Source organism: Cygnus atratus, chromosome 1, assembly GCF_013377495.2.
Source record: "Cygnus atratus isolate AKBS03 ecotype Queensland, Australia chromosome 1, CAtr_DNAZoo_HiC_assembly, whole genome shotgun sequence".
NCBI classification, from domain to species: domain Eukaryota; kingdom Metazoa; phylum Chordata; class Aves; order Anseriformes; family Anatidae; genus Cygnus; species Cygnus atratus.
In genome coordinates, this window is record NC_066362.1 from 116,465,429 (window position 1) to 116,486,785 (window position 21,357).

A 21,357-nucleotide genomic window follows, 5' to 3' on the forward strand; every position below is an offset into this window, starting at 1 on the left:
CATTATCATAATTGCAGTTTGAGTATTTATGTGTAAATATTTCCACAACTCTTAGACATGTATTATAGTATATTTACCTCTGGGTAGAGATGCAAACAGCAAGCAGGCAACCGTCCAGAGAGTCTCCCTAATAAAATGAGAGAAATAGAAATGCTGAAAACTTTGTTGGAATGCTAGAGAAGAGATCAATGACCTTTTCTTTAGCATAATTTATGCTGTTTCACAAATTCCTCAGCTGTGAAGAAAATTTGGATGCAGAACTGGATGGCTTAAAATCCCTGTCTTGCTTTGTTGTCTTGTTTTGGTGTGTTGTAAATCCTGCCTGCAGATCTGAGCTTTCTCAGTGGTCATAATGGGATGGGGCTTCAGTCATAAGCACAAGAACCACAGTACCCTCTCACATTCTCATGTGGACAAAGTTAACTGCATATGCATAGCCATAGTTTATTCCCGAGATTATTCTCTATTGGTAATTAGGCAAAATTCTCTCTGCCCACAAACTTCAGCTGCTTTGCAATATGAGAAAAAACATAGCTTACCATTTCATTTTTGTGGCTTCCCACCTCTTAGGAACCCTTCCACGTCACTGACTTCACCAGGCTCTCCAGCTGCTCCTTTAGTCTCTACAAAAGCAAAAGAGTGAAACGTGCTGTGACTTTTGTTGCCATAAGCATTTCTCTAGAAGGGAATAAGATATTTAGTAGTGCTTGGTTTTCTGTGGTTCATTCTTTCTTCTTTCACTATGTGTATACAATACCAGGAATTTATTTTCACATGTAGGATGGATATGAGTCATAAACCATGCAGTGACCTGCCCTGAGCTTTCAGCCCACTGTATAGGATTCTTGTACTATAGCCGGGGAGATCAAAGAAGATGGTGAAACCTAGTGGGTATCATAATGATCAAGAGCAGTAAACGCTGTACCTCAGACTCTAGCAAATATGGCCCAAGCAGCATATCTACCAATAAAACACAGACGTACCCGATAAGCCTGTAGGGGAAATACTGATTAAAAGAGCTTCTTCTTTGAGGAGGCTGTTAAATCAGGCTGTTAAATCTTTCTCAAAGAGGAGGAGGAAAAAAAAAAAAAAGGCAAAGAAGAAAAGGAGTGTCATTTTTGGCTTCCTCTCCCCATCTTCTCAGCACCTTGTAGCTTAAGGAACACAAATATCTGATTGATGTTTCCTCCCCAGTGTGCTCCAGAGATAATATGGTGAAAGTAGTGGCTTGGCCAAGGTCCTCTTCTCTTTCCACTGAGTCAGCCCTGTGAGGGAAAGGTGACAGGGCTGTTCTTGTGCCTGTTACTTCTGGTGAAATCTAGTGAATCTTCTAGTGGAAAGTGTCCATACCCAAGGCAGGAGGGTTGGAGTTAGATGATCTGCAAAGTCCCTTCCAACCGAAACCATTGTGTGACTCTATGAAATGGTGCTTCTTGGGGTAAGCAAGATCCAAAATGCAACCCTGGGGGAACCCACTAGTCCCACAAGGGCTGAAACTTGTGTGCTCATGCTCTAAAATCTAGTCTCAAGAGCTGAATTTCTGTGCTTTTCTCTCACTCCTCATGACAAAGCCCTGGTTATGCTTCGTTTACCAGCCATTTCCTGATACACAGTGCAAGCCATCTGGCACCTTCTTGTAGAGAGCTGAAGACGGGCGTCTGCTGGGATTCCTGCCCTGGCCCTACATCCTGAACTGTGAAGTGTTGAGCTTGGTCTGTGACATCCTGATGGATATCTTGGGTGTTGGAAAGCTCAAGGCATCTCCCAGGCAGGTCAATACAGCTCTTGTGGTGGAGGTTAGCTTAGAGTTGAGCTCAGTGTGCACGACTGATGTTTGAGAGCTGGCACAAGGCTGCTGGTGCACTGCTCCATGGTGGTTTGAGAAGAGCAAGCAGGTGATGTGTACTGGCTGACACAACTGGTGCAGAGAAGGATTTTGTTCAGAGGTGTAAGCACCGTGAAACCCTTGCCTGTTTGACTTTTTTCAAGGATTAAAAACAATGTGTCTTGCATGTTTTTGATGACCTTCTCCTGTGGTTGCCTTCGTCTCCACTGTAATGGTTATTATTTCAAGCAAGGATATACATTTATGCAAAGTGAGCTTATTCCATATGTTTCCTTCCTTTAGAAAATTAAACTTATACGCTGACGGTATCCTCACTCTCAGTTTTGTATGGGTGTTCTGCTCTACATAAGGCTGCTTTACAAAACCACCAGCAGCAAACTTATCCTGGCCCTGGGACAAGAACAAGGTGAACCTGGAGGGACCATGGCTCCATGCCAACTTGCTGCTCTGCAGCAGCGAGGTCTCTTGCTGGGCAGAAGGAGGACAGCTGGGTGGCCGATGCTTTGCAGCTGTGCTCTGCAGTGGTCCTGCAGCTGTGCCTGTGCTCTCAGTTGGCAACAAGGTGTCCTTATGATATCTCTTATATAGAAAGAACTCAAAAGTTAGTAGATGTGGCCAGCTAGAAGGTCTGTGTAAAGGTACGGTAGCAGCAGACAGGAATGACCGTAAAGTCAGAGCCCCTAGAAGTGATGTAGTTTGTTTTTTTAAGTTAGTCCTTTTCTAACAGTTTTCATTCTGACTCAAGAGCCAAGTGAAGGCTGTTGTTCCAGCCAAGCCAGCTTGTTTTGCATCACTGGCTTTGGCTGGTTTACTCACACAGAGTCCCCATGGGGTTTCTGCTTCTCACAAATGTCTGTACTTTAAAAGCCTTGGTTGAAAGAGAAGTGGGATCAGACCTGAAATACCAAACTACATTGGACTTGCATGTGAATGTTGATCTTTCTTTTCACCCACGTGCTTTTGTTACTTCCCTATTGAAGTTTAGGCTTGTGCATAAAGAGGGAGCAAGGAAGGTCTTGTTCTATGTATCTTGTTCCTTGTCTCTAACTATGGGAATGTTTTAGACTGTTTCTGCTGGAGCACCTGGCCCTTAATTTATCTCAATATACTGCTGTTTATTTGAAATAATATTTCTTTCTGGATTGAGCTGACACTGCTTGAAATGGAAATGTCTATGCTGAACCTTCACCAGGATTGTTCTTGGTATGCTAAAGAGGAGATCCAGTCAGTGCAGTTCAGCTGGTGTAAGGTGTTTCAGTTACTGTATGAAGCAGCATCTAAAGTGATTAGTTTGTTTGCTCTTTCATATCTATTTGTTCTTAAGTGCAGGCTTAAATTTGAAAAAAAGTCATAAAACAAACGTTATACATTAGTTTCTTATACCCTCATTTGATTTAAGTCAATCCATTTACTATTCATTTTAATCTGACAAAGGAATTATTTAGACATGTTTTTATTTTGAGAGGCTAAAACAGTTAACTGAGTAAGACTTCTCAATGAAAAATCATTTCCAGAAGAATGAATACCTCTTTTTTTTAACATGCTAACTTGCCTGAAGTAACTAAGGCATGTGAAGTGATTTAAAGCATATGATTAAATTGCAAAACTTGGAAATTCTTGGCAACATCTTTGTCGTGACGTAAATGTTAGATGGGTGTGAGGCCGTTTACTGAACATGTTCACTCAGCCTGCAATAAAATGAAATTAACCAAGTAGGAAAACAAAGTGTTCCACGTGCCCACAGACTAGCAGGGCTTTGTCACGAAGAAAACTGATTTAAGCTGTTTCTATTCACCGGGAGGAGGGGAAGGATAGTCAGTGCTGCGGGTGGGAAAAAGTAACATTTAAACTCTCCATGTAAAATAAGTTAAGAAAATAATATTTTCCAGGAGTGCTCTGTTAACCCTGGAAGTAACGTTGCTGCAGTGTGCTAGGGATGCTCCTCTGTGAACAACTCTGCTGGTCACGACAGCTGGGAGAGCAGGAGGGGAAAATGCCTTGGGTAGGAAAGCTGTGCATGAGTCAAGAGCCTGTGCTGTGTGCAAATGGCTTTCCTTTTCTTTACTGCCTTAAGCCTTTCTGTGAGTTCTGTGGGCAGCTGTTTCATCAGAGACCAGCAGCAATGAGTGACACAGCTGGAGTGTGACCCAGCTGTGATCGTACCATGGGGCAGCAGCTCTGGTAGCTGAGCAGTCAGGCTATGCTTCCAGAAAGAAACAGCTGGTTTCAGCTGTGAAAGCCCTTGCTGCAGAGAGTGGCTGGTTTGGGATCTAGAGCAGAAAGGATGTTTGACCTGGGAACTGACTGTGAGAAGCTGCTCTGGGAGGGAGGGCTGGCTGGGACAGGGAGGAAGAGGAGGAAGATGCTGGAACCCTTTTGACACCAAGGGGGTACCTCAGTGCGGTGCTTGCTGGGTATGACACCGATTTTTAAAGCTGCTGTGGGCTACATGGATGCAACATTTGCATGTTATATTAGAGGGACCGACCTGTTTGGCATCTTTTCCACTTGGTTCGCCAACTTCCAGCGCTGGCTGAGTAGCACAGGTAATTCTGCTGGGCACGGAATAAATGGTGGTACAGGCTGGGGCAGGCGCCAGCTGGAGGAGACGCCAGCAGTTCTGGAATGGTTGGTCAAAAGCATTTAGCAGACGAATGAAAGCCACTGCCAAGAAGGAAACAGCTCCTTATTCACCTGGCAAAGTTCTGCAGCTTAGTCACTGATGGTTTCTTCTGGTTTTTATCCCATGTGCCTTTGGCTTTCACAAATAAACTTATGCTAACTGGCTGCTACTACTTATGCTTGGGGGGGGAACACCTTTCTCCCTGTCTTTGAGAAGTCCTGAGCGCACCCTGAGCTGAGAAATGTCACTTTACTGTTCCTCATACACACCCAGGCAATCTTCTGTCACTTCTTTAAATGTTCTGTCTGTGTAACCATGCGGTCCTTATACCTTTGCTAGTAGAAAGCTGATGAGCGAATTTACGAGCAGAAATTATGATGTGTCTTCTTGAATAAAGTTCTTGTGATGCAACAGCCTGTACTGAAACTGCGTGATTATTTCTGATCTTATCTGAAAGAAACCTATAAACAAAATGAGGCATCGTTTAGACAGCTGTCTTATAATTAGTCTAAGGAAAGAGTTCAGGGATATCAGTGAGGGACATGCTAGTGTGTATCAAAATATGACCACAGCTTTCTACTTTAAGGTGTTAGCTGTTGAAGTAAATTACCTTGATTTAGAAGTAATTTTCTAGGGATTTGTGAACAATGGCAAGTAGTGTTTATGTAGCTGAACTGTTGTGTAATTCACCCTCTCTGCTCAAGGCAGTGGGGGAAAAAGTGGCCTTTGCTACCTGGGGGAATGTCCCGACCTTTAAGCTACAAAACATGCTGTGGTGGCAGCCAAGTTCTGGAGGAAGATCTTGATCTTCAGGTGCACCGTAGGAAACTTTGTGCGCTTGTGAGGCTGAAGGCTGGCCTGATTTTAAAGTTTGTTTGCTTTAGTAAGGTTTATAGCTGTTAAAACTATCTGAACTTGTCCTTATCTGCTTTTCACCAAAGCACCATGTACTCTGTCCGTGTTTCCTTTCTTTTCCCTGCCTGTGCCCCACTCACACCACCTATTTGCAGAGGTGGCACGTGGTGGGTGGAGAGCGGGCTTTGGGTTTGCCTACGTTTTCCTGTGCTGCTGGAATTTCCCACTGCCTAATGCTTATCGTGAGCAACAGTCAGGCTCTGGGGACTGGAAGATTGTCAATTGTATTATGTACTCTGAAATGTTATTCCTTCTCAGGGTTAAAGAATAGAAGAGTGACTGTGTGATTCATTCCAAGTAGAGAGCTGTACCCCATACAGAGTCTTACAGTGGGAGCTTCAATCTATTCTCCTGACTGCATAAATAGTTCTGGTATATATTTAAATATATGTGTGTATATATATGTCCATGTATATAAAATAAAATGTGGGGGGAAACAGCAGATAAAGTTTACATCTGATCTAAGTATGCAGGATTGAAACTTCCAAACACCTTACCAAAATTTTGGAGGAAAATAGCAAGACTCTGTATGTGTCTGGCCAAAATAGGATCACTAACAAGTTAGCACACTTTGTCTGAGTATTCCAATTTCTAGACTTTAGTTTTAATTTCAGAATAATGTTTCCTAATAGCTCTCAAACTAAAGTTATTCGTGGCTTTGCAAAATGGGAAGGGTTCAGGTGACCTGGTGGGACTGATGCTAAATGTGGCATGTTTCATTTCAAGTTTCAGAAGGAAGGAAGCATGCTCCTGGTATGCAAGTAAGTAGATATCAACCCTGATCAAATGATGCTACAGCCTTGCGGTTGTTGGGTAGTTCCAGGTTATGTTTGGCCTGACTGAATTCTCAGGGAATTAAGATCCATGTAATCCATATTTCCAGCACTCATTTCTGAGGAATTTTGTCTGCCATCTGCTTGCTTCCCTGGGGTGAAGGTCAATCCAGGGACCAGAAGGATGTCTGTACAGGGATCTATGAGGCATTTTGTGTCACTGGCTGTGTGGTCCTGTAGGTAGTTTTGCAAGGCAATTGTCGGTGACGTTCAGTAGTAGGCTTGCATCCTGTTCTCTTAAAACCCGTTTTATCCTTTATGTAACATAACTTTTGTGCTAGATTTAGCAATGAGTTTTGCAAGAGAACACCAGTGCTCTGCTGAACGGCAAGGCAGCACCTTCCATTTGTCTTTGGGTAAAGGCTCTAGACTTAGGGGGAGCCATTTCTGCGCTTCAGCCCCTGAAGAAGTGTTCCCAGCCCTGCCTGTCCCCATTTTGCACACTGTAAGCCCTGCTGGGTTTCTGAATGCTGCAGGTTTGAATCTGTCTGTGTGAAAGGTCAGGAAGCACAGCCTAAGCAGCATGTGGTGTGTCCCATCCTTTGCTTGGCCTTGTGCTCGCTTGGTGAGACTTATTCCCTGTGACTGGTGATGTGTGGTGGTCTTATGCCCTTTTATGAAACTTCTGAAGAGAAACCAAAAAAGTTATTGTTCCTTTTTGTAATGTCTTTCTGACAGCTCCCCCCCCAGGTTCCTCTTTCTCTCAATTCCTTTTTGCTCTTCTGAGAGTTTCCACTGCACTTTATTTAACAGTTCCAACAAAATAATTTTCTCTTTTGATGAATAAATTCTTCTTAGGAAGAGTAAAGAACTGTTCTTCCAAGAGATTGCAGTTACACAAGAGAGGCTGAGGTGTGTGGTTTTTTGTTTACTTTGTGTTTTTGAAAACCTTAGCTTTAAAGAGCTACATCAGAAGTGATGATGCATAAAGAGGTGAAGGTTCCTTCAGCTGACTGAATGTTGCGTATTTTTTTCTTGTTTTGAAGACACTTCCTGTCCAAATATCTTGTTCTAGTACTCTGTGGCTGATGTCTTATTTTACTTTTTTTTTTTTAATTTACTTGGAAGATAGAGGTATTGTGGAGTATAATATTAACACGGAATAAGGATCTTAATTCTTCATTCTTGACTGTGATTTTTTTTTTGTCATCTGCTCAAACCGACCCTTATATCAGTGACATTGCCTGATTCTGGATCACTGTTCAATGACCAAACAGCTAAAGTGATGCTTAGATTCACTTATGTGACAAGTCGTGAAGATACGAATAAGGCAACTGATGTCAATAAAAATATTAATTGGATTAATACAACACCGATTGATACTAGTATTTTCAGACCGGATGACATAAAGCTGGTTGTGAAAATGAGACTTCTTTTTGAAGAAAGAGATGATCCACTTTGTATTAGTAGCACCGCTTAGGACCTGACAGCTCAAATTCTATGAAAGTAACTCTTCATGTTTTCAAGTTTTTGCTGATCGTAAGCTGAGGAGAAACACTTATAGGCTGTGTTGGGGTAGAAGAGAAGGGGGTGAAATCAGGTTATCTCAATACCATTCCTCTCAAATACTTGATCTTTTTTTTTTTCTTTAGGCAGTGTGTCAAATGATATGAATCCCTCCATATAGCTCCTCATAAAACAGTGAAGAAGACCCAAGATGGATTGAAACATGGGGTTCTTGCACGCTGGGGGGGGGGGGGGGGGGGGGGGTACCTGACAGGTATTTCTCATTGCTCTTTGATGTCTTCCTCATGGTCTTTCCCTTCCACTGTAGTTGTGATTTGTTTTTAAAGGGCTTTGAGCACCCTGGATTAGAGGCTTTCCATGTGAAAGAATTTTCTCATTGAAGGAGTGGTCATCTAATGTTGTTGTTAGTCTGTTACTTGTAGAAACATCCCTACTCTGAAATATCGACACCAAGTTTAAATTTCTGCAAAGAATTTGCAGCTCCATTACTCAACAGGCTGAGCTCCCTTTCTGCATCCGCAGTGAAAAAACTCAGAATTATTTGAACTCATCCTTTCTAAGTAAGCCACTGCAGAAGGATGGGGATGCTTCACTACATGCACATAGCTGGTGCAAGCTTCTTGGGAAAGCGGGCAGAGGAGAGTGCTGCTGCTGGACATCAGGGGCAGGACAGAGCAGGGCAAGCGTCCCACAAACAGACAGGAGAAGCAGGGCATTGCCATTCCTAACTGAGGGACAGGCACTGTTGGAGCAGCAGCTGCTTCCCAGCCAGTCACCAGCCCTCTGGACCAGTGGGGTTCTTGGTGATTTAAGCGAGATCACGCTTTGCCTGCGCCTCAAGTTGTCCACTGATCCAGGTGTGTAGTCTGACCTCAGCACTCTGCCTAGTCTACGACTTCTCATCAGTCCTTAATTTCTTCCGTCGCTTACCAGCTGATAAGTCTCTTACAGCTCATGAATGCAATTCCTTTTATCTTTGTTCTCTGTCTCCTCTGCACGGCATTGTGACAGTGCAGCTGAAGGGCCATAAAATTTAAAGAGGATGTAACTTGACAAGAGCCAAGTTCCTGAAGCCGAAGTAAGAACAATATTGAGCTTTTTATACTGTAAAGCAAAAAAAGTAGTGCAAAAGTAGTACTATACAGTGCAAAAAAAAAGCCTTTTTTAAACAGTCAGCATTTAGTGTAATAACTTCATAGGTATTTGTGGTGATAGCCTTAGCTATGTCTTGCTCAATATGTTATACATTTACAAGGTTTTTTTCCCTTCTTCAGTCAGCAATTATCTTTCACACCAAGGCAGGATTATAAAACCCCCTCAGTAAATGTCATCAGTCCGAAGAAGGAAAGAGGAAAAATCCCTCGCTTTTAACTTTCAAATTCATATAGCGGATAAAGCCTGGTCACAGGGTATAGGGAGAAAGGGAAATTCTGAGGGACTTTCCTAGGAAGCAGAAGGGAAACTATTTCAGGCTCGAGAGACTGATTTGTGCTAATGGTCTAGTCAACAGAATGTCTTTAATTTTTGTTCGATGTCTTGTCTAGGAGGAAGTGCAACACACTTAGCTCCAGAGAATTTCCAATCTCCTAAACTACTTTCCAATTCGGTACAGTGAGAGCTGGGAAAATCCTGCCCTTTAGATGCTTATATTTATTGCCAACTGTTGCCAGCAACGGGCACAGGGTTTGTGAAGGCTGCCAGTTGGTTTCCTGGAGTGAGTCCTCTCTCCTCTTGGTGGTTTTTAATTCATGTATTGTAGAAACCACCTTTCTTCAAGACATGATGATATTAGTGATTTATATATACAATTCCACACAGATACAGTGGGTAACTTTTTCTGTCAGACCTCTTACTAGACAGTGCATCATCTTCCTGAATTGTGACCCTACCATACACTAGATCCAGTTTCCAACAGGTGAGAGGAGGAAGAAGGTTGTAGAACAGATGAAGTTCAGAAGATAGAGAAACTTCAAAAATCTTTGCAGCAAAACTGTGAGCGTCAGAGATAAATGAGACTAATTGGTAGCTGTTGCATTTCCACATTGGGCATAGAAGCATAGGAAATGGCGGGTCTGAAAATGAAAGCTCAGAATGCCAGGGTGAAAGGAGAAAAAGAAACTGAGGTTAACCAAGGTCATTGTAACACTTCATGGCCCTTCCCAAGAACATGGCGTTAATTTGCAACTGAACTGGCAAAGCTCAGTGCTGGGCACCTCTTGGAGGGCTTGAGAACCCAGAGGGTGAACTCAATGATAAGTGGTCGCCTGAGCAATGGGAACTATCTGTATCGCATCCTGGATTATTTTCCTGAACTACAAAATGCAACTTGAATGGTTGCTTATAAGTGTGTTTAACATCATAAATTTTTTATAGTCACAGAACAAATTTCAGGATCAATCAAACGTGTTAATTAACTCAGTGATGTCAGAGTCACTGAACCCAGAGGAGCTCGTATCGGCCTGAGCTGTTGGCATCAGGAACATTGCTCTATTAAAGCAACAGAGAAAGTGTGTGGGTTTTATTTGTTGATTTTATTTTATTTCTTAATTGTTGGCAATAGACCTGCAGCTGCAGTTTATTTGAAAATTGTTCTGGGGAGGTAGAAACTGTTTACAGAACAAATTTCCCTTAGAGTGATTCACACCATGTACCCAGTACTACCTTTGTCCTAAGAAAGTATCTCGGATATTCCTGCATGTTCTAGTGACAACTTTTCTTACACAAAGCATAACAGGTAAGTGCAGTGAAAACAAATAACTAAAAAAGAACTATTCTCTTTTCTAGGAGACTCTCTTCGCCTTCTCCATAGTCACACAGTGAAATGCACAAAGCACTTGTGGAGTGTAAACTTTATTCTAGTGAAAACATTAAGTTCTAGTGATTCAAGGACTCTTGAACCAATGACAAAAATTAAATTGACAGTCGCCAAATATCGCAGGCTTTAAAAAAAAAAAAAAGAAAACAGAATTACCTACCCAACCCCTGTTTTGTGACAATATTTATGAATATTTTACTTTCAGTCAAAGCAGAAGCCTACACAGCCTTTTGAACCAAGGTTTTTTTGGTATCAGAGCTGAATGTTTCTAGTTAAATGGTTCTGGTACAAATGCAAGAATGTTGATGTCTGATTAACTTCTGTCCATCAGAGAGAACTAAAAATAAGGCTTCAAACAGGAGACCTTAAAAATGCCTGTGAACACTTTGTGTTCGTTTTGCTAAGCTGTAATTTTTCCAAGTGGAGAGCAATCCTATATTGAATTAATGGGAAGAATATACAATATACGATGTAGAATAATGTTGAGATGCCCATGTTATTTTGCCCAGATGTTGGAGGAGAGGAATGTGGACTACTGGCTTGAGAACTGAGGTAGATGTGTATATTATATATACATATATCTGTCTGAAGGAAATATCTTTAACAGTCAATTTATATGATTAGAGAAAAGATGCGATGGGGTCTTAAGCACTTCATGCAAGCCATGTACTCTGGAATTTTTCTCAGTCTTCTTAAAGCTTTCAGACTTTGTTAATGTTTGGTTCAGATCTAGTTCAGCCAAATCCTTTTACAATCTAAAACCAGCATCTCAAGTGTTGTAAACATTGTCAGATATTGTCTCATTCCTGTCCTCAAAGTCCTTTTGTCAGTTATCAATGTAATAGCATTACTCTCCTTCCTCCCCCTACCCTAAATATCTAATCATGACCACACAAGAAGGTGCTGGGTTCTTTCCAAAGGAGCAAGGTTGGGATTTGGAAGGAAAGAGAGGAGCTCCTTCCTTTCAGAGCACTTTGAAAGTCCATTTATATTTCTTTCCTGTAGATATTTTTATTCAGATCCTTGGCACAGGAAGCAAGTGGCATCTTCCTCCTTCTCTAATAACAGCACCCTTTTCTTCCTATGGCCATGTGTGGGTACAACTAACTTTCAAAAGTTGCCTGGTCTCTTCTATAAGAAGATGTGGGAAACCTACTGAAAGTGGTTTCACTTTTATAAATGGTGTGTGTGTCTTGGTGTATGTGTGTACCTGTTTTCCTCTTTCTGTGGTGGTTCAGTGTCTTGACATTCCTGCTAGAGACTGTGTAGGCCTTCAGTGGAGTTCTTTGTGAATGATTTTTAGGTGAGGGCTGTACCTTGCCTGGAGTGCTGCTTTTCCAGAGTTGAGAGATAACTCTGTTCTTGAATATATGTTGTGTTTTTTTCAAATAAAACAATAATGCAAAACCAGAGGGGAAAAAAAAAGACTGCTTTGCAGTGGAAGGGTGTCTTCCTCTGGGGAAAGCAGAGGGACAGGGTAAGATGGAAGTCACAGTTTCTTGTGCCATCACATTTCCTACTGCAACACTTTTCTGTGACTTCATTTTCCCATTGCAAATCAGCAGTGGCAACGTTGCAAGCCCTGATATTCAGAGGGCACAACTGACCTCCCTGCTTCCTTGGCCCTCCCCCCACTTTAATTTTCTGCTCCATGGAACATCTGGCTGTTGGCTTATGTACTAACTGATAAGAGGTTGTATTCATGTACTCCTAAACAGTGACCCTAACAAACAGCCCTATTACAGTTAAGGCAGTGAGATAGCAAGCTTAAGGTTTTTGGGCTCAAACTCTGTCAGATCCAATTTCTGTTTTGAAGCAATAACTTTTGCTGTGCTTTGGGGAAGTAACGCCTCAGACAAGTTTGGAGTTGTTACAAGCCAACAGAATCCAGTGTCCCAAGCCTAGCAAGCTCTGAAGAAATCACTACTCAACTGTTGGACTTGACTTCATGGTTTCTTTTCTTCCCCGGTAGCACTGATTGAACTGCCAGAGATGGTGGTATGGTTTAGCCTTGGACTTGTATATGGGCTACAAAGGGTGCTGGGGAGGAGGATGAAGAATTAGAAGGGTGCTTTGCTTGATCACATAAGGAAAAAAATACCAAGGTTGAGAAACTAGGTTGTGAACTGTTCATTGCATCTTCAAACCATTAGCTGGTATTGATCTTTCTGGATTGTGAGAGCAGAAGAGAGTAAAAATAAGCCAGTCTTTGAACTTATTAATTAGAAGATAAGAACCCAACATGCAAATTAATTACAGGACTTATATCTCCAAGTTATGTTGGGGATATAAGTCCTGAAAGTTGCTCTTAAGGGTAGAGATATTTTTAAAGCGGTCTTCAGTTTACTCTTCTATGATGACATAGCTTAGTGATAATGGAGCTCTTTTAGCAAATTGTTTCATTTTCTCAAAAGGAGCTTGCTTCAGTTGTGGTGATATAACCCTTTTATCAGTTACTGTGTTTAATACTACAGAGCATAACACTTGTCATCTGAAAGTAGGCCATAGCTGAAAGCAACCAGATGGTGTCAAGTATATGAACACTATCCAGATGTCTTGTCTACTGCCATCAGATGCTATTACAACACAACTGGGTTATCTCGAGTGTTGTGGTGAAGGGCACTTTAGATGTGGCCCTGGACCCAAACAGAGTGCCTTAGCAATGAGTAACAGGATTAACTTCGTACAACTGTGCTATAAAGGCGGCTCACTGGCTAGGTAGCCAGGCTTGACCTATGCTGGTAGAGCAATGCACAGGTAGCTGCTGTAAGGTCTCTCTTTCATTCACCAAACTTAACTCTTTTCAGTGTCAGAGATACTGAACAGAACTGTAATGTGTTTTTGCAGTTTTAAATGTGAGGTTAAGTAGTAACTTGTAAAGAAAGAGGCAGTTTGTGCAAACCCACAAACTTTCATAATGTGAAAGACCAGCCTGACCTCTCTGTGGTTCTGCACTTTCATTATGGGAAACCCCCTGTGAAAGTTTAGGTAAACTTAAATTTACAGTATATTTCCAACCAGCCCCAGACTGGAAACGGAGGGTATAAACAGAACATCCCAAACAAGGCTTGCAATTTCATGTATTAGCACTGACCTACACTCTGATCTCTACCTCTTCAGTGATGAAAAGTGAGGTCTAAATTCTGTGATTAGATTATTATCAACCTCAGCAGACAAGAATTATAGATACAGACAAACATCTTTGCAATCAACTAATTGATCTAAAGCAAAATAATCTCTAATCTTGTAGGAATATACTTTTTGTGATACGGCTCTTACTGAGCCCCCAGTTCTGCAAACAGCTGTATCTGAAGCAGCAGCATTTAGCTTCACTAATGTTGGTGAGAAGTCTTGACAGTGCTCTAGCTGAAGCACCCCTTGTGTGGCATCTCCCCCCTTCCCACCGCAGACACATCTCCTTTGAATGCCTACTCTTTCCCTTCCACTGGCTACCACCCTGTGAAATACTTTCTGGTGGCATTTCACAGCAGGTTTCTCCCTCACCTCTAGGATGATCCAGGCCCAGTAGGTGGTTCTGCAAGGGCTGAGCAGGCCGTAGTTCCCCTGGATGGTGATGTAGAAGCTCTGGGTAACCAGAGGAGCAGGTTTGGTGCCTACAGAAGCATAACAAAGATACAAGCTCTTCTGTACAGTATCAGGTGCCAGTGGCACATCTGTTTTGGCACCCTTCAAGCTCTAGCCTGGAGCTGTGCACAAGCAATGAGGCTTTGCATCACACAGATAATAACTATGCTTTGGAAATCCAGGAATGTGTGGGTTGGAGTGTTACAGTGGTTAGAAGGTCTGTGCCACTGATTCTGGAAACGTTATTAAGTATATGTATTGCCCACCAGTAAACTGCTAGCTGGACACATGATGTGCCTTGGAATATAAAGGGCACAAAGATGTGCTGTGGTGTTCTAGCAATTTCGAAATTCAACGGGTGTGTGTGAGTGGAAATATCTGATAATATCTCACAACTCTGTCTCCTCAGGTATCTTATTCTATAATGTCAGCCATTATAATTGTATTAGCTTGTAATAAATACTACAATATAACTATAATTTGGGAGGTAACCCAAAACTGAGCAGATAGCTATGATTTTGTAGTTCGAGGGCCAGCATTCTCAAGTGTTTCTCTGCACATGTATCCTAGAGTCATAACTTTAAAAAAAAAAAAAAACACAGTGGGCACCCCTGTTGTGGTATTTCTTAAAAGTTGTGCATGCTCAGGATCTTCTGACAGTCTCTGCCTCAGTGCCCTCATCAGGTGAATGTAGTACCCAAATCAGATGACTGAAATCTAAAATTTTGTTTATATTTACAATATACATGCTGAGGACAGCAACCATCAATGAACAGCCCTGCTTTCTGTAAGTGAGAGCAAAACAAGTAAAATACCAGTCAAAAGGATGACGCTTGCTCTTTTGAGAGATTGTCTTGGTCGTCTTCAGGTTTCTGTAACTAAAAGTTCCTGCTACTCTTGTGAAAAGAACTAGTTTCCTTTATTTGGTCCTTGCAAAAGATTTATTTAAAATCATAGGCCAAATAATTAAAAATAGTGTTTATCCGCATGCCAAAACCAGAATCTAGAGGCAGGACCGTAGCTAGGTAGGGTCTCTGGTACCTTGTAGTAAGCTGTGAATACTTTGATAGGATTGAAGACTTGTCCAGTCCTGTACATCTCAAAGTACTTATGAGTGTTTTGGGGTTACAGTCAAATCCTCCTAAAATATAGTGCTATTCAATGTACAGCTGTTACTGCTAGAGTAAACAATTGCTTTTCTGTTTTGTCATCAGATTTTAGGACCGTAGACCCTTCTGGGGAGATGTCTAACAAAGCTGTAGCCAAGAGTAATTTTGTTATTTTAAAATACTACTTGGTTTAATAGTGACAGATGTAGCAACTAAATGAGTCTTCCTACTTCTGCTGGGAAAAGAGGTGCTTCCTGAAACACTTGTTTGCCACAGCTGGGCTTCTGGAGTAAATGATCTCTCTTGCCATTGCTGCTTCATGAAAACCCATCATGTGAAGGTGGCCAAAACCGGAGAAAACCGGAGTTCTGGGTATTCCTGGTAATGTAAGACATGACATGAGGCCTCCTAGAAACAACTGAACTTGGAGTCAGAAGTTCACAGAAAATGATTTGAAAAGAAATTCCATTTGTATCTGCTTCCTAGTAAAAAGAGCTAATCCATTCAGAAAGAACTTGAGTTGATTAGTCTCTGATGACAAGAATGTGGAGTTTGCCTAATGCTTACCCAAGCTGTGCCCTTTAATTTCAGCTGGAAAAGTGGGGAGAAATGTTTAATAGGTTGCACAGTGAGTCCTACTACATACCTAACTCTCACAGGAACAGGGATGTGGTGTCTTCAATATGAAAGTACAAAGTTGTGATTGATTAGATATGGCATGTACTCAATGGCAACTGCTATCCATCTCAAGGGCTGGTTATGTTGCTAGCAAATGAAATACTTTGTTTGGATCTTTAAAGCACTTTAAAATAGCAGTAAATGTTATGGCTGCCCTTTTTGTATACACAAATGTCTGATATGTGACAATGTCTCGGAACAAGCACTTCATCCCCCTTGTTGATGTGTTTGTTAAGAGCAAAGTAGCAGTTGTTAGGTCTGATCAGTACTGTGCCCTCTGCTTTAACTGGTAACTGTTAAAGTGCAAGGTTATGAGATTAAACAGGAAAAATCTTTCATAGAAAGCAGTCAAAGTATGTAAACTTCAGATGGCCTAGTTTTGAAGCACTTCCTCTCAGCGCTCATGAGTATCTTTGGATGTTAATGTGCTGATCTCATGCCTGCAGTTCAAAGCCCTTGCATCCCTGTCCCACCAGATGGGATTTGAAGAGCCTTATTATTTATGTATCTTACAATACCCCAGATTTTGAGGACCTCAGAGCTGACCTTGACATATCTGGGACTGTTTATTTAGAGGACTGAACTAAGAATTCTATATGTTGGTCCTCTGTAACCCTTCATTCAAGCTGTAAACAGCCATTTGGTAGATGAAGTTGAGGTGGCAGCTGGAGGAGGAGTGTGGACTCCTTAGAGCAGCTCTAAAGTGGAAGCCAGAGCTTATAGGAACTGAGGAAATGCTGTTTCTAGCAGTAGTTCAGGGCAGGCAAAATGTACGAGTACAACCTTGCAGACTTATAGCTTTCCTCACTAGCCACCTGGGATGAAATACTTGTCCTGGCCTAAATGGGGTAAGTCACAAGGTGCCTCTGAACTGCACTTTGCTGGTAGTGAGCTGATGGTGGTTTCAGCCATGGCTTGCAGTACCTCCTAAAATCTCCTGTACCTCAAACTTCATGGAGGGTTGGAGCTGAAGTAGCACTATAACATCCACTGGAGATGACCCTTGACAGACAGAATTTCTGGTTTATGCCTCTTCCAACGCAAAAGAGAAATAAGGAGAAGGGAAACAAAATTATAAGAGCCTATCCTAACTTAAATCCTTCTCTTCCTTCTGAAGTGTGGAAGGGATCTGTAGCTCGTGTGAGGTACGCACTGCCAGCCATTTTGAGCCAGCCAAGTTGCGTGTCACGTTTGCATCTGAATCAAGATGTTCAACTTCATCCATGAAACCAGTGTTCAGAAGATACCTGTAAATTCACACGGTGGTTTCATACCATGACTGTCATGAAACTTGCAGCTGTACTGAGGTCATCAAAGGGTGAAATGAATTGTGTAGAGGCTGAGTGGAGGATAGTCTTTGAGGACAAAAGTGTTTCCCATGAGGAAATCGGTTCCCTCAGACTGATGGGCCATACAACCCTCTTAGCATTTTAATTAGGTGGTTTTGCTCTTGATTTCAGAATATTAGGGCTTCATCCAGGGTGTGGTTCAGCCAGATCCTAGTGCCATGAAATGTCTCTGTACTCAGTAAGACACTGCTGTACTCCTTGGACTTAGTAGCTCCTAACTGCAGGCCCAAGAGTTTTTATAGAGTTAGATCTCCCCAGAGTATACTTACTGGGTGGATGGTTCTGGTGCAAATGAATTTACTCTTTTCTGCTTCCATTCTTAGTGAGGAGGGAAGAAATGTGGGAGAAGGCAACTAGTCCTGTAGTAAGGGGACCTACATGAATTTTAATCACTGATGAAACATTGACCTCTCACTCTCTAGCTTGGCCCAGCTATTTCCCAGACTGTTTTGCAGAGGAGACTTTTTCAGGGAAACTTTCTAGCTTTAAAATTATTGGTTTTGCCTCTCCCAGTGGAGGATTTGGGAAAATAAGAGATGCACAACAACATGGGTACCCCCAGGGAGCTTTCATTCCTGTCCTCTCAATTGCATATTGTTGCAGTCTTTCTTGTCAGGAAAGGGTCTTTTCTCATCTCAAGGGAAGAAAAAAAAACACTCTGTAAAAGAATATAATTTTTGCTATAGGAGCCAGTAGAAGCTCTAGCAGCTTCTACTCTATAGATCCCAGCACACAGAGGCTTCTAATTCCTGCTGGGTCATGTCTTTGTGACACTGTCTTTGAAAATCTCTTGGAAATACAACTTCAATGTACTTGCTGTGGGATGTGCAGATGTCTGAGCCAGTGTTTATGTCATTGCTGTGCATTTTGCTAACAGATCAGTGTGTGGCAGCACCTTGTTAGTGTGTGTGTGTGTGTGTTCAGCCTGTGCCAAACACTGAGCTGCCCCAGGCAGCTGGCTGCACACTGCTAACTAGCTGTAATTGTGCCAGCTGCAAGGAAAACTTAGCTTCCAGCCCAGGTAGACGGAAACATTAATATGTGTGACTGAGGGGAGTGCATGGGAGTGAAATAGCCAGAGGTTTGCCCTTGCTGGGTATGTGGTAGAGCTGGAAGAGCAGCGACACTCCCTGTCACCATCTCCTCTCACCTCTGGGATTTCACAAATGCTTCTGGGCATCTTTGCCCTGCCTGCCCCCTCAAAGTCCTAAATGCATGCTACTAGCAGGAGATGTGGGGAGAGAAAATGTGAAGATTAGGCAAATTCCTTCATCGTGGCTGGTTAAGAGAGATGCCCTTCCCCAGATAATGAAGTGCATTGATGTTATAGGAAAGCGTCACATTTTGGGAACACAGAGTTCACAGTAATTGCAAGATACGTGTGTTCTGGGTGCAGCTCAATGTTTGCATTGTCTGTCTGCTGTAACAGGGAAGGAAATGACAGTGCCAACTCTGGCAAAGCTGAGTAGTTAAAACATGCTGGTTCTGCTGATCAAGACAATAGTAAATTTGCATGCACTGATTCCCTACAGACCCTGAATATCTAGTCTTTAAAGAGAACAAACTTAGTTCAAGCTGGGCTGCCTCAGCAAGGGAGATCTGGGGAGTTCTGGATGCTCTTCCATTTCCCGAGGTCAAAATAATATAATTCTCTCTTCTCAGATATGGTGGCAAGAATCAGCTTGGCTCTAGTTCTAATAACTCTCTAACCATGGTTACAACTTACACTGTTCTGGCAAGGCTGCTGAGAAAGGAGCTGAAAGCAAGTTTGCTGCTACAAAAAACTGTTGGTTCAAAACTTAAGCACATGGCAATGCATAACACAGGAAACTCAGATGTTAGGAAATGACATCTGGGAAGCCAGAGGTGAAGAGATTATACTCCTCCTTCAAACACAGTTGAGTAATAGATTTGGACTTTGAAACTAACAAACTCTATTCATAAACTGGGGTGGGGGAATCAAGCAAATAGCTGTCTCCTTAATCTCATTATGCCTAGTTCTTTAACAGTTTTGCGGGGAAATGGGAAGTGAAATAAAATAACACAGAAAAGTGAAACTTAATATATGTACGAGGAGGCATGGGAGGAAAAAATCTTCATGCAAACTGAAGCTGTAGAAATAATTTAAAATTTTTAAAAATATAGTATCCTCCAGATGAAGTAACTTGCTAGTGTTCTTCATCCTTCCCTCCCTTCATAAAAGCTGACACTTTCAGCTACGCCAGGCAAAAGTGAATTACAGCAGTCACCTCACTCTTCATTTATAAAACAGAAGGGGGTCTGGAGTGGAAACATGTTAAACTGCAGTGACTGAAATGCAAATGCTTGAAATGCATCCTTGCAAATGACGTGAAGCCAAGTTGCTATATAGATCTATATTAACAAGTTTTGATGTTAGCTATTAAGGCCTCTAGATCTGCATAGGTGACATCCCCCTAACATCTGCTAGGAGATGGACATTGTGACAGTGACTGAACTGAAGCAGCACCTGCTGCTAAAGCTGTCACTAAGCTGTAATTAGAAAAGCTGTGGTGGGTTGAGCTTTTCTGGTGTACACATGGGAATGTTTTGCTGTGGTTGCTTCAAAAGCAAAAACAAAGAGTGGTAACCCACAGACAGGGGAATAAAAAAAACCCTATGGCTTTAAGAGGGTTAGTTCTGGGTTGTTAGGAAATCCTAACTGAAATTAGAGTGTGGTCACATCCCTTGTAAGAAGTTGCATAACTTAACGTGCGTGAAGCCAAATAAAGTCTTCCATGCCTGGAGCTTGTCTAGCCTGAAGTCCTTGAGCTAGCTATGTATGTACGTATTGTTCTTAAATTGCTTGTGCTGGAGGAAGGCAGGTTTGTTCTGAGCAATCTGTGCTCCTGGGGATTGATAGGCACACTGACACTTTTGCAGTTTAAGGCTTATACGTGTTCATATTAGATCTGTTTCAAATTGTGATTTATCTTTTTTTCTGCCTTCCTTTCTTCCTCACTCATTAGGCATCCTGAAACAGATAACGACTCAGGGATACATACTTCCTTCCTTCAGTCTTACTAGGGCACTTGCTTGAAGACCATGTCCTACTACCAGGAATTTATTTGATTAGTAACTAGCATAGGAACTGACTGGTAGAAAAGTCTGGTGGTTGGAATCAAGAGTTTAGAAAGAGGTAGATGCAGAGAAAATCGAGCGAAAGACAGATGAGAAAACAACCAAATCTGGAATTAGCTTCAGCCATAAAATAGGACTTACTTCAATGATGCTGAAGTTATTGTTAAGATGAAAGTGCAGAGCTACTTTTCTATACGTAGAGAGATACGGGTAGACATGAGCTAAAATCATCAAAGTCTCTGAGGCTCATATTGCTCTGAAAAAATCTGATTGCATATACCTCTGCAGCGTGTGTGTATGTGTGTGTATATATATATATATATATATATAAAATCACAGAATCATTAAGGTTGGGAAAGATCTCCAAGATCATCTGGTCCAACCATCATCCTACTGCCAATGTCACCCACTAAACCATGTCCCTAAGCACCACGTCCAACCTTTCGTTGAACACCCCCAGGGACGGTGACGCCACCACCTCCCTGGTCAACTGTGCTGGGTCTGTCTGGGATGGAGTCACCTTTTCCTGCAGCAGCCCACACAGTTCTGCACTCTGCACTCATAGCTAGAACAGCGCTGGTAGCACTCCAGTGTTGTGTCTATGTGCCAGTATTATGCAGCAAGCATCAGGACTTCCTCCAAGCCCCCAAGAGCCAGCAGGCTGGGGGTGGGCAAGTGATGGAGAGGGGACATCACCAGGGCAGCTGACCTAAACCAACCAAAGGGATATTCCATACCATGTGGTGTCACACCCCGCAATAAAAAGGGGGGCTGTCATGGGGGAGGGGGCTGTCCTCCCAAACAACCGTTACGTGTTTTGAGGCCCTCCTTCCCAGGACGTGGCCGAACATCGCTTGTTGATGGGAAGTAGAAAATAACTTTTTTTCCCTTTCTCTCTGTGCTTCTGCGCCGCCTCATTTTTTTTTTCCCCTTTCCCTTTAATTAAATCATTCTGATCTCAAACCTCGAGATCTTTGTGTCATATTTTCTCCCCCTTCCTCTTTGAGGAGGGGGGAGTGAGAGAGCAGCTGCCCACCT

General features: G+C 42.2%; 1 protein-coding gene across 4 annotated transcripts in view; it reads right to left on the bottom strand.

Moving 5' to 3' along the window:
- Positions 1–21,357, bottom strand: part of LOC118247534 (programmed cell death 1 ligand 1-like) — a 34,843-nt gene that overhangs the window by 10,205 nt on the left and 3,281 nt on the right. For 2 of the 4 annotated variants that reach the window (XM_035545578.2, XM_050708812.1), the window contains 2 exons: positions 540–623; positions 78–127 (listed from right to left, as the gene is read on the bottom strand). In XM_035545578.2, coding sequence (XP_035401471.1) covers positions 78–127; positions 540–547 — 58 coding nt within the window. In that variant the 5' untranslated portion in view covers positions 548–623. Of the gene's footprint in view, positions 1–77; positions 128–539; positions 624–4,334; positions 4,467–14,003; positions 14,114–21,357 lie in introns of those variants that run through there. The other 2 variants (XM_050708828.1, XM_035545579.2) reach the window with 2 other exon arrangements.